Source organism: Corvus cornix, chromosome 8 (assembly GCF_000738735.6).
Source record: "Corvus cornix cornix isolate S_Up_H32 chromosome 8, ASM73873v5, whole genome shotgun sequence".
Taxonomy (NCBI): Eukaryota; Metazoa; Chordata; class Aves; order Passeriformes; family Corvidae; genus Corvus; species Corvus cornix.
Window position 1 is genome coordinate 25658023 of NC_046338.1, and position 12642 is coordinate 25670664.

The 12642-nt window shown below is 42.6% G+C and overlaps 1 protein-coding gene across 2 annotated transcripts in view; it reads left to right on the forward strand.

The window, feature by feature from the left end:
* Nucleotides 1–6217: 6217 nt before the first annotated feature.
* Nucleotides 6218–12642, forward strand: part of KIFAP3 (kinesin associated protein 3) — a 66709-nt gene continuing 60284 nt past the window's right edge. The window contains exons 1-3 of one of the 2 annotated variants that reach the window (XM_010409352.4): nt 6218–6362; nt 10836–10967; nt 12206–12360. In XM_010409352.4, coding sequence (XP_010407654.2) covers nt 6331–6362; nt 10836–10967; nt 12206–12360 — 319 coding nt within the window. In that variant the 5' untranslated portion in view covers nt 6218–6330. The remainder of the gene's footprint in view (nt 6363–10835; nt 10968–12205; nt 12361–12642) is intronic. The other variant, XM_010409353.4, reaches the window with a different exon arrangement.

The window sequence follows — 12642 nt, forward strand, 5'->3', positions numbered from 1 at the left end:
TCCAGTAGCAAATTGAGTTTTGTACAAAATAAAACTCAGAAATCCACAGAAATGCCAATGTTGGAGTTTTGTAGCACAAAGAACTTTTTATTTATGTACTTCACTCTTTCTGTGTCTATATAAAATACACTGGTGTGAGGAACAGACCACGGGTCCCCACAGCAAAATGCCGCCAGTCTGTGGATGGGTTACAGTAATGTAGCATTGCCCTGTTCTGCCCACAAAGAACATCAGTGACAACTGTGTTTTCCAGTTCTATAGAAAATCCTCAGTTGCATACCTATGTGCACAGATGTACATGTAGGAGGTGGAATGAAGAAAAAGCATACAGAGCAAATAAGGGGAATTGCTTAAACAGCTTACAGATGGTAACTAAATTAGTTGAAAGCTGAAGGATTGTTTTCTCAACACACAGCTCAACAGCACTGTAAAACTTCCATTATTGTAACCCAGAAGCTCCTGAGAACCAGTAATTTCAAGAGCTGAACTCCTGGTCTCTCATATTTTCTTACCCATGGCCAGCCAGACCAGTACCTGTTTCTTCCTTCCCCCAGTGCTTTCCAGGCTCCTGGAAAGCACAGCTGGGAGAGTGAAGGACTATTCTTCACCCCATGTTCTCTTCCACCTCTCTGTTGTCACCCCATACACCTTGTTTTGAACACCATCACCATCCTCCTCTGACAGTCTCTTCCAGGTGCCCCAAATGCTCTCCTGCCTTTCCTTCACCAAGCAGGGCAAAGGGGCAAGTGCACTAAATCAAACACAAGTTCAGCCTCTGCTTGGTTCCTTTATGATGTAAATAAAACAAATTAGCATCAGGGCAGACCCTGTGAAAGGATTTACTGTACACTCACCCATATTCTTTTTCTTAAACTCCTGATACAAAGACTGGTAAGAATGAGGAAGCATCAACTCATAAATCCTATGGTAAGTCATTCCATTTGTTAAGTGCTATCCCACTAAAATTTTATGCTTTATTTCAGGTCTGAATTCATCTAGCTTGAATGCCTCTCCTTGTACTTCCACTCTGCTACACTCCTTATGTGCTTAGGCTAAAATTAGGTGGAAACAAATACAAAAATACTATCTGTAAAAGTAGAAGGATTTTCCCTGATATGACGAACAATGCTGGTGTTGTCCGTGATAGCTAAAAAACTTAACAAAAAGATTTTGGCTGTGAAGTGTTGTGCAAAATCTTCACTTCTTAAAGGAAATAGCCATGGTCTGAGGTATTTAGAATAAATATTGAAAAATTGATATTTCCCTATTGAATCCATTTGAAATGAGTTAAGTCAAATGTCACCAGAGCAACATCACTTCAGCTGAGGTACTCATTCCTTGTTCTCCCTTTGCTTTTTTTTTTGACACAAACTGAAAAAAAGGCAATTATTGTTGTGCAAAGTAGAAACAATTTGATGACCACATGCAGAATCTTTTTCTTTTGAAGGGGAGGAATTCCTGATTTCTGATGAAATATAGACTTGTTCAAGTGTAAAAGAGACCCCTCCTTGAAAACACTTTAGCTAGTGCTTAACTTTATTACTGTGGCAAAATTAAGCATGTGCCTGAGTGGTTGCAGAGTCAGAACCATAAAATGTCACAGCCTTTATAGCTGTGAGTCTGCTTTCTGCCTGCTGCATCTAATAAACATTAAGAGGTGAAATTCTGTCCCCACTGGGGTCAGTGGTAAACTCTCATTGATTTCAGCAGAACCAGAATTTTGCACAAGAAATCCCCGTCATTGTCATTAGGGGTCACGAGATGACATGAACAGAGAAAGGCCATCTGTTCATTCTTTTATGGACACTTCCATATTTAATCTTTTTGGGCTGTTTGTCAGAAAATTAGGAGAAATGGAATATGCAAACCCTAGAGAAACAAATACTGAACATACACATCCAGAACATACTGACAGGTAGGTGTGGCACTTGGCAATGTGCTTAGTCATGGCTTTGGCAGTGTTAGGTTTATTCTAGGACTCAGTCTTAAAAGTCTTTCCAACCTCCATGATTCTAAGATGCTGTGAAAATATACAACATGCTCTTTCTCTCAGCAAAATTCCTTCTTAAAGGACTGGTCTCAAGGCAGGCACTAGAAGTCCATGTAGATGGTTACTTTACTACAACTCCAGCTCCAGAAGGAGCTACAAGGCCATCAAAGAAGAGCACTTCCATGGAAGGCAGCAATTATGATTTCAATAGGCCAAAGGAGAAAACAGCACACTCTGCTCTACAGTGAATAGTCAAAAGAAAACTCTTTGAAGAGGTCTGTTTCTTTTCACATCTTTGGATGTTTCTTTTTACATCTGAAACAAGGAAAACCTACAGGTTATTTTCTTCCCTGGTTTGAATGAGTTGCAAATTGATACATTTACTCAGTGTTGGATTAAATATATTATAAAATAAAAATCAGCTCTTAATGGAGAATCTTGTTTTCATTTTCGTAAAGTCTCATGTTCAAGAATAACAAAAGCAACCAGAATTTGCCAGCATGATCATGTGCCACTGAAAATGCCCTTCTCTTGCACAGATGTCCCTATCACTGCTGATCAAAAAGGCATTCAAGAATCACCTTGATCTGTGCTCCAAGATTAATTCCATCCAGAAGAGCTAAGCCAGACCTTCCCTCTGCATATCAGATTTTGCTTTGCCTTGTCTCACTTCCTCCTCCCAGCAAAAATTTTTAAGCCCGGGGTTTATTACCTCCATTCCTCAATCACTTACTGTGTGACAGCACATCAGAACAACAGCATCTCCATCTCCCACTGAGCTGCACAGTCTAATCACCTAACATGTCTCCCTGGAAGTCATCCTTTCAGAGTGCTCTACTTTATTTTAACTAATAAAGAATCTTAAGTAGTTTTATGCACAGTTCATTTTACAAGGTCTAGGAAAATATCCCGTATTCATGATTTTTCCCTACAAAACTACTGAATTATTTTTTTTCCAGAGAGCAAAATGCAATATTCAATGGATAGATTACAAATCTCAGGGTTGCTTTGGTTTCTCAACTCCACAAAACATGAGATTAGTCCATTACATTTTAACAATTCCATTGCTACAGAAAACCAGTATTGGTTATTTTGTTTGATTTTTTTTTTCACGGTGATGTGAAAGAAACCAGTCCCAATGCATTTTCAACATGCAGCCATGTCATATACTAAGGGCTCATTGAAGACAAGGGAAACATCTTTTTTGACTTAAAAATCACTGCTAGTATCAGTACTTTTCAGTCATAAGAGAACAAACAGGAAGAAATAAAATCAGGTTTACCATGAGGCAATGTGGTGGGTACTGCTACAATGTCACTGAGTGTATTCTGTCCATCTGGTTAATAACATCTGTTTGCACCTTCACCAAAAAATAAAAATCTGGGGGTTTTTTGCATAAAAATGTTGTTAATTACTTCATCTGTGCTTATTCTACCATATACTTATATATATATATATATGTACACGTACATACATCTACCATATGAGAACACTCCACAGTTCTGTTTTTCCTCGTTTTTTACCCACCTGCTTCGCTCCTCCTCCCCAACTTCTCTTCATGCAGCTTCCTCCACCATTCTCCTCCTGTTCTGATTTTCTCTGCAACTCCCATGCTCTTTCACACCCTTCCTCCCTCACTGCAAAAAATCTCTTCTTCAACCTGACTCCAGAACAATATTTCTTACAACTGTTCTAAGAAAAAAACCAAACTACTCCAAAATCCCCCAAACAAAAGAAAAAAGTAGAAACCAAAGATCTTGTACATTCCAGCTTCTGCTTGCAACTTCATCACCCTTCTGCCCCAAATACCATACTCTCTTTTCTCCTCCTCACATGCACTTCTACCATGCAGGTGAGGGGATCTCCAGAGTCTCGTCCCATAAACCTCATCACACTATAAGGAAAGGGATGTAAGGAAATGGTGCACTACAACATCAGAAGTTCAGGGCCAGGCTGTAGAACAAAACCTCAGGCAGCATGTGCTCTACAATTTAATTTTAAAGGATTCTTCCACACAATACATGGGTTTTGGTATTTATGCCATGTGGTTTTCTAAACCCAGCATCAACTAGTTGTCACTGACCAGCAGAATTATCTGATCTTGGCAGTTCTGGTGGCTCATTCCCTACAAAGCTGAAGTATTTCATTTGGACTCTGTCAGGCTGAGACAGCCTCTGCTGTCCCTTCAGGTCCTGTCAAACAGCCAATTTTAGCCGAAACATGATGGCACATTTAACTAGAATAAATGTTTCTTCACTTGTATTTTTCAGGTCTCACATTCTTTAGTATCATTCTCATCTTGTAATCTTTGACCTACTTTGCATAGGTGTCTAAAACTATTCTCCATTCATAGGCATATGTTACCAGATAAACGAGGTAAATTCATAGTGAAATAAATGGAGATTGTCAGGTACTAAGTGCTCAGTAAATATCAGACTATTATATGGATTCAGAGTTTAATGTTTGGCTTATGCTTATCTGGAGAGCTGCTGATATCACTGGAGAATTATCATTCTGATTAGGTAGCTATATTTTTTTCTTTATGACAGTATTACTGTGATAAAAATAGAATAAACATAGTAACAAAGGCGTTGTGTTCTAGCAATGTTTTGTAAATTCATTGCACTAAGGTAGCACTTCATATTTCTCAGGGTACTTTCTTTTTGTATTTTCTGTTAAAACAAAGGCAGGGCACTGTGTGGATACCACAAAATATTTTATTCTGCTTGGTTACAGATTATGAAAGTATAAAAATTCTTAGTCTTTAATAGGATCAGTAGACATTAAGTATTTATGCTTAGCATTCTGCCACAATAAAAGCAAAAGCTTTGTTGTCTATTATTTATTTCTGTATTACCCCTATGACTCTGGGTAGAGAGAATTTTTGGTTGTATGTTATGGGGCAGCAAAGAGCACTCCAGAAAACTACAGCCCATTAAGATCCTTTCTGATACCTCCTGGATATGATGCTGTTTGCTTGTTCTTTAGAGAGGCTTGGAAACAAGATAAAGGGACAGAGGATTCAGGTGCTGGCTGTACAGTGTAACTTTTCCAATATGCTTTTGGACTTGCAGCTATTTTGCCTGAGTCTGGAGCTACAGCAGTATCATCTCTGTGCTCTCTGTGCGTCAGTGTCTGGGCAGCAGTGCTGCTGACCCAGAAGGAAGATTATGTTTCAAAACACCAAGGCTGCCTTAAGGCTGGGCTTAGCCAAGAGCTGCTGCTGAGGACCAGTGACCAGTTCAGATGGCCATAATGGGGCAGGACACCACAATAGCCCTTCTTCAGTCCTCCTCTAAATACTGCACACAGAGTCTTGAGCATCTCTTATGAGGAGAGACTGTGGGAGCTGGGGCAGTTTCGTCTGGAGAAGAGAGGGGATCTCATCCATTTGTATAAATGTCTCAAAGGCAGGTGCCAAGAGGATGATGCCAGACTGTTTTCAGTGGTGTCCAGTAACAGAATGAGGAACAATGGCCATGAACAGAAACACAAGAAGTTCCACCTCAGCATGAGGAAGAAGTTCTTTGCACTTCTTTTGCAAAGGGTGATGGCGGAATCTGTCCAGGAAGGTGGTGGAGTCTCTCTCTCTCTGGAGACATTCCAAACCCACCTGCATGCATCCCTGTATCACCTCTCCAGGTGACCCTGCCTTGGCAGAGGGGTTGGCCAGGATCATCTCCAGAGGTCCCTTCCAACTCCAGCTATGCTGTGATACTGTGAACACGAAGTGCCCTCACTCTTGCTGCTCACAGGTCCTGAAGTACCTCTCGCCTAAAACAACTTCCTGATTAATTGAAAGCCCATTTCACGATTTGTCAGGAGATGGCAGTGATGTATATAAATTTCAAAACAATAAACATTAAATAAATACAGAATACTAAGTAAAGGGTACCAACCCACCGACCTCTACTATAGCTTGAGTTCGGGTCAATTCTTACTCTCGGTCAAGTCTCTACCAGCTTGAACCATAGCTGGTCATATTGACGCCCAGAAACGCAACGTCTCAAGTTTAGAAACTTAACTCTTATGTGCACATTTAGAGGGAAAACCCAGCTTCTTCCGTTCATCTCCTGATCCTTTGTAAGCAAACAGCCCGTGAGGAGCCAGGACCCGGCGGGGCAGCGCCTCCCCCGCGCCTGCAGGGGGCGCTAACGGGGAGGGAAAGGCGGGGCGGGCAGCGAGAGCGGCGCGCGTGCGCGGGGGCTGGCGGCGCGTGCTCAGAGCGCGCGTGCGGGGCGGGGCGGGGCTCGCGCTCTCCCTGGTAACGAGCACCGCGCGCGGGGCCGCGCCCTGCCTGGGCCGCCCCCCCCATCCCCTCACAGCCCCTCACCGCCGCCATGCAGAGCGAGGACGCCCGGTACCTCAAGAGGTAACCGGAGAGGATGGGCACGAGGCGCGGTAGTTCGTGCTGGGGATGAACGGGGTGGGGGGAGACCGTGGCGGTTGAGGCGCGGCAGCTTGTCCTGAGGGATGGAATGTGTCAGGTTGTGGGGCGGGAGACACAGGTGTTGCGGGGTGTTGCAGAGGGGTGGATGGACGGTTGTGGTTCGGGGAATATAGGGGAGCTGAAGGTGTGGTGGGCGGTGAGTGGGTAGTGGTGGGTTGGGGGACAAGAAGGGGCTGTAGAGAGGGGGTGGAGGGAGGGGCTGACGTGTCGCTGGTTGTAGTGAGGACTGGCTTGGGGATGGATGGGAGATATTAGGTGGGGAGGTGACAATGGAGAGTATTTTGAGAGGGGAGATGATGAAGTGGGTGGAGGTATCGGGAGTGAAGAATGGCTGTTTTGGAAGCTTTCTGGAGATTGTGGTGTGGTGGGTAAGATGGGTGAGGGGTTTGGGAATGGGAGACAGATTTGTTTAGGCGGTCCCCCCTCAGCCTCCTCCAGTCTGTTGGGTAGAAGGCTTGAATGAGGACAGGGAGGGTGAAGGATCAGTGTAGGTTACAAAGGCAGGGTAGGCAGAGAGATGGGGTAGGTACTGCTGGGGGAAAGGTGGTAGTTTGGAGGAGTGCTCTGGTCTGGGGATGGCTGTGGTGGCATTTTTTGGTGTGCTAGGGATGAGGCACTGAAGTGACAGCAAGTTGAGAGAACAGATGCTCTTAGGAGATGAGTGAGGAGGGTCATTGTGTGTTAGGTGTTGGGATGGGGCAGGTGGCTGATTTGGGGGTCAGGGATGGGATAAGAGACAGTAAGGCCAGGTTCAGAGAGCAGCTGGGAGACATGGACTGATTCGGAGGAGAGCTTGAGAGTATGTCATGGCAGATTGGGTGGGACAAGTGACATGAATGGAAGAGGTAGGTGTGGTATATAAAGTGTATGGTCTGGGTTTGATGTTGCAGATGTGATGAATGAATGGTGCCTTTTATCTATTTGGCAGTGAGACCAGTCAGCGTAAAGAACAGGGTCTGAGTTGGCAACTATAGGATCTCTGTCATTTGTTTCAGAGGAAAAGTGACTCAATTCCAAAAGATGCCAGGTCATCTAGGCCTCTGTTCAGATGTGATGTGTGAGCAGTGTCACTTGCTCCTATCATGCAGGTGATTTTATCCATCATGTCTTGAATCGTACGGAGTTCCTGGTCTTCTCTTGTTTTTTACTTCCTTTCCAGTTACTAGCATTTGCAGAATTTCATGTTTAAATTGTCTAGGTTTTGCTTTTTCTCCCCTTATATGCCACATATTAAGACCCATAGTTGGAAACAGCGCAGGGGAAAAAACCCCTCCTGATAATCTTTGAACATTAGTTCTGTCATGACAGTGCTATGATGGGTAAAAAGTAAATGGCCACCCTTAGTTAAATCAATAGCTGTATCTTTGGAGTAGTGTCTGGTTTTTAGCCTTGCATGTTCAGTTTGTTCCATCTTACATGATTTTGGAGGAATCTTTCCTTTGTAGTCATCCCTGCAACAAGTGTAGTTTTCTTTCTTTTTTTGGGAGCACAAACCCAAAACTACCTGCTGTGCTGTTTAATGTGACCAGGCTGGTGTGCAAGTCTGGTACTCCTCTGCTCCCTGTTTCCCTCTTGTCATCCTCCATGGGCACTCCCCCTCCCACCAAGTCTGACTTGCTGGGATTTGTTATTGGATTTTCAGCTTTACCCACGTGCGCCATTTGTCCCACTTTTCATTAGGATAGTTTGCTTTTGCTTTTTCCCTCTAAAGGAATTAGTTAATAAAGAATATTAACACTCCAGCCTTGGTTATGTGAGCTCAGCTTGTCCAGCTTTTGTCTGTAGAAAAGGCCTTCCTCTTTTAAACCTTGAAGTGAACTGCGTTCTTGTTGACAAAGCAAGCAGTGAAGTGAAAGGACAGGCTGATGTGCATGAGAGCTCCCCAGTGCATTGCTGCTTCTACTTGTTATAATGTTTGTAGTTTGAAATGTTTTATGAAGTGATTTACAGACTCAAGATGTGTAGAAAATTGGTAAAAAAGATGTTTGTAGATTTGGGGGAGAGGACGGTTTTTTTCTGTAAATAAAGATGTACCTTGTGATGCTGACAATCTGAATGCAGTGTTTTCCAAATGAAAAACAACTTCAGTGGCTGGGGAGTACAATTTAGTGTAGGTCTTCAAGTATTTCACAAGTTAGGATTTTCAGAGAGGGAACTTGGCTGTGTATTGATTTGTGACTTCATTAGCTCAGAAATAGCTCAGGCAGAGAGGGTGTTTGTCAGTGTGAGAGGGTAGAAAATCTCTGCAGCTGCAAGTTGGTCAGTTTACACATCTGTCCCTCTTAAGGAAAAATTAAATGTGGGAAGTCCTAAAACAGTTTAAGCAGTCTTAAGCTAAGACTCTCCTGGTTGCTAAGCTCATCTGTGGTTTGCTGTTGCCAAAAGGAGGAGGTTTCACTCCTTCTTCTTCCTGATAATAAATGGGAGGTGTTGTTCCTTTTCTATAGATGACTTCAGTTCTGTGACACATCGAAAAGCTTCCTCTCTCCGAAATATGGAGAGTTTTCTGTTGGATTGCTGCAATTGACTGTGACAGGGATTGATGAGCCCTCATGTTGAACTCCAAGGTGACTGCCAGGAGCAGGGAAACATGGGAAGATCTAGTCCTTTTGGCAATGATGAGCTGTTAGTTCATCTTTATTCTTGTAAAACTTTACCAAACCCCTGTTGTCTACCCATCCTTTTCTTTATATCTGTAAATATTACTAAGCTGTCACTAACCAGAGCTTTGACTGTCAGGAGCCTGAGTCAGGAGCAGTTGGCATCTCCTGGTAGATCTTAATATGGGAGAAATATATTTGGAGGTGGGGAGTGAGAGCTGGATTCTTTTGAAATAGATTTGCCATAAGCTTTCTCTCCTGCAAGACTGGACCTTGTGAGAACAGAGAACATACTGTAATGAAACATCTGCATCAAGGTACTGTTAAAGGGGAGCAAACCCAAATATCTTCAAAAAACTCTTAAGTCATAAATGGAGTTTTGCTATACTCTCATGGAAAATGTTGCTCTCTAGCAGGGAGATATATTTGTTTGCTTTGTAGCTTTATGTCCTTGCAAGGCTGGTAGCTGGAACTGGACTCTTCATTTCCCGCAGCAGACTTCTCTGTGGTTTGTGGAGTTTTTTGGCTGTATCTCAAGACAAAGGTATTTTTTGCAGTTGTATTCTGCAGAAGGGAAAGTGGACACCAGAGTAGCTGGGTAGATGGAGACAAATCTCAAACATTTTCTGCTGAGAGTGGTTACACCACAGGCTGCATCTGGATTTGCTGACATTTTCAGCTCTATGAGGTTGAAGTTGTTTTCTCTGACCCAATTGACCCAATGCCAAGGCTACCTGCTGATATGACTACTGGTGAAGCCACTTGTAATTCTCCTTATGGACATGATCTGTCTAAAAAAACTGAACGTCCAACAAAAAAACACAACCCACATCCCAAAAGCTAAATCCACATTTTGGAGGTGTTTTTAATCTGCAGTGCTTTAGCAGCCTGGTTTATGGCATGACTGTACCTATTTGATTGGCAGTACCAAGTGGAAAAGGGACAAAAGTCATCTTCACCAATAAATAAAAAATGTGTGACTGTATTCTCTGGATGTGGTTCTGCCACTGCTTGAAAACAGAAATGAGGTGTATCTTCATGCATCTGAGCCTTTCCTCAGGAGCCTTGTGGACACAGAATTCTTGGCACAAAGGAGGGGAGAGCAGGACAGGCCCTTATGGCACTGACATGCCCCAGAGTACTTCCCTGGAGAATACTTTTCCCAAGTATCTGTAGCTGTAGAAAAGCAGGTAGACATGATTTATATCTTTTGATGGCAGCTGTTGATTTTTGTAATCCCTCAAGCCTGGGAGCAGGCACAGTGAGGTGAAGAACAGTAGCAAAGAGGCTTGTGCTTCAAGAGAATAGTTAAATTGAAATACAAATTATTTGTAATTCAGTCTCGTAGAATTTTAACTACTAAGAACTAGCCAAGAGAGTGACAAAAAAATCTGTTTTTAAATGACTCCACTAATTAAGGCCATTAAACAAAGATTTGTCAATACTGACAAGGTTATGGGGAATCAAATGGGAAATTCACCTCCTTGGTGAAATGCATCTTTTTGCTCATTGTGGCAATTTGGAACAGGATAACTTTGATTTCTTTCCTTACCTGATTTTTGTGACTCAGGCTTGACCAGTGGCTTGGATGTTTCTGTACAACGCATAGTAGTCAAGAATATGCCACTGGCACCAGGCTTTGGTACAGTTGTGTGGGATGGAATATGGTATGGAAGGAGAGCAGTACTTGGGTTTAGGGTCTGAATAGAACAGGAGGCAGGTAACTGATTTCTGCTCTGGTATGTTTTCTGAGCTTTTCATTTAATCTTTTTTTTTTTTTTTCTCTTTATGACAGGAAGGTGAAAGGAGGTAACATAGATGTGCATCCATCTGAGAAAGCCCTCATTGTCCATTATGAAGTGGAAGCAACAATTCTGGGAGAGCTGGGAGACCCCATGCTGGGGGAACGCAAGGAATGTCAGAAAATGTAAGGTCATAGCAAGATCTGATAGTTTATTTCGATCTTCATAGTCGTAGATTCAATAACTCAACATATCACCTTGCCTCTAAGAAATTGTAGGTTATAATCTTCATGCAGCTTAGTGCTGGGCTAGCAGAGGGTTTCAAAGCCAGGAAATAACACGTACCTAGGAAGGTTAACATGTGAAACACGTGCTGTAAATTGCTTTTCAGCCATGTCCTTTAAGGTGTTTTGTAAAGAAAAGTGATTACTCCTGTTTTACATGATGGGTACTTGAAGCAGAGAAAAGTAAAGTGATTGTTTCCTGTGCAAATGGTAGTTCGTGTTGGAGCAAGAAATATCATTACAAGAACCTCCTTGACAGCCTTATGCTCCAGCTGTTGGCTCTCCTGTTGTTTTGATCTGCCCCTGCCCAGTCAGTGAATTCACTACAGTATCTGCATTTTACTTTTGCCTGATAATTTCTTTCAAGACCATTAAAATATTCCCCACTGGAAAAGCCCAGAGAACTATCAAAACTTCAGTTTTCAAGCTGCAAGGTTGGACCTATTCTAGAGGGTTTTATCTCTAAAATGATTTCTTTTTGAGAATTTTAGCTGAAGTGGCTACCTGTGTGAGTGCATATAAGAAGAATAATTGGGGGGGAAAAGAAGAGAATCCTTAAATTGTCTCAAATTTCTGAAGATATCAGAAGTGTTCTTCTGTCATCAGATGCAAGCATAACTTGCATCTGCAGGGTGGTGGAAATCCTTTTTCCACCCTGTTGTTAATACCTACAGAGATTTCTTACTGCTCACTGCTTGTGGACCTGGCTGCAGATCTGCCAGAGCTGTGGGAGGCTCCTGGCACTCCAGAAGAACCTTACTGTGCAGACAACACCCAGAACTGTTTTTTATTTGGGACTTTTTTGTGTGCAGTACTCCTTTGTGGTCCTGTGCACTTTTTATGGGGTATATTGCAAATCAGTTACTGTCTTTTGTATCAAAGATGGTTGTAAGGGATCTGTTCCTACAGCTGCATTTAATGTTGCTGTTTGTCAGCTCATGGATAGTTACGCTTCATCAAATCTGTTTGACAGTTGCTTGCCTTTTGGAGTTCAGGGACACGACTTTGACATGAAAGGCACAGGCACTGGGTGTATCAGGATCATTCTGCTTCAAGAAATTCATGACTGTGTAAACATAATCAAAGGACTGAAGATGAAAAAAGTTTAAGAACTGAAAAGAGACTTGTCTGTATTGCAGAATTCGTCTGAAGAGTCTTAATGCAAATACAGACATTGGTTCCCTGGCTCGAAAGGTTGTTGAAGAATGCAAGCTCATTCACCCTTCCAAGCTTGGAGAAGTAGAACAGCTGCTGTACTACCTGCAGAACCGCAGAGATGCCTCGGCAGGAAAAGGTAAAAAATACAGGCACAAAGTAGCTTGGGATGGGGGTCCCTCTGCCTTGAACAGCTACTGTGTGAGGTGTTTCTAGCTGGGATCCCAATGTCCCTGATGAGTTCTTTGGGGATAGTGACAGTAGGGGAGAGGCATGGTTTAATCATCCTTGGAAAAAATTATGGTGTTGGAGTGAGATTGGAGGAAATTACCTTTCTAACAATGAAATTTATTTTATTATTTTGGTTAAACTTAGCATTGATGCTTCTTACTGGCTGCCTTGTGCTTTAGCAGGACTTGAG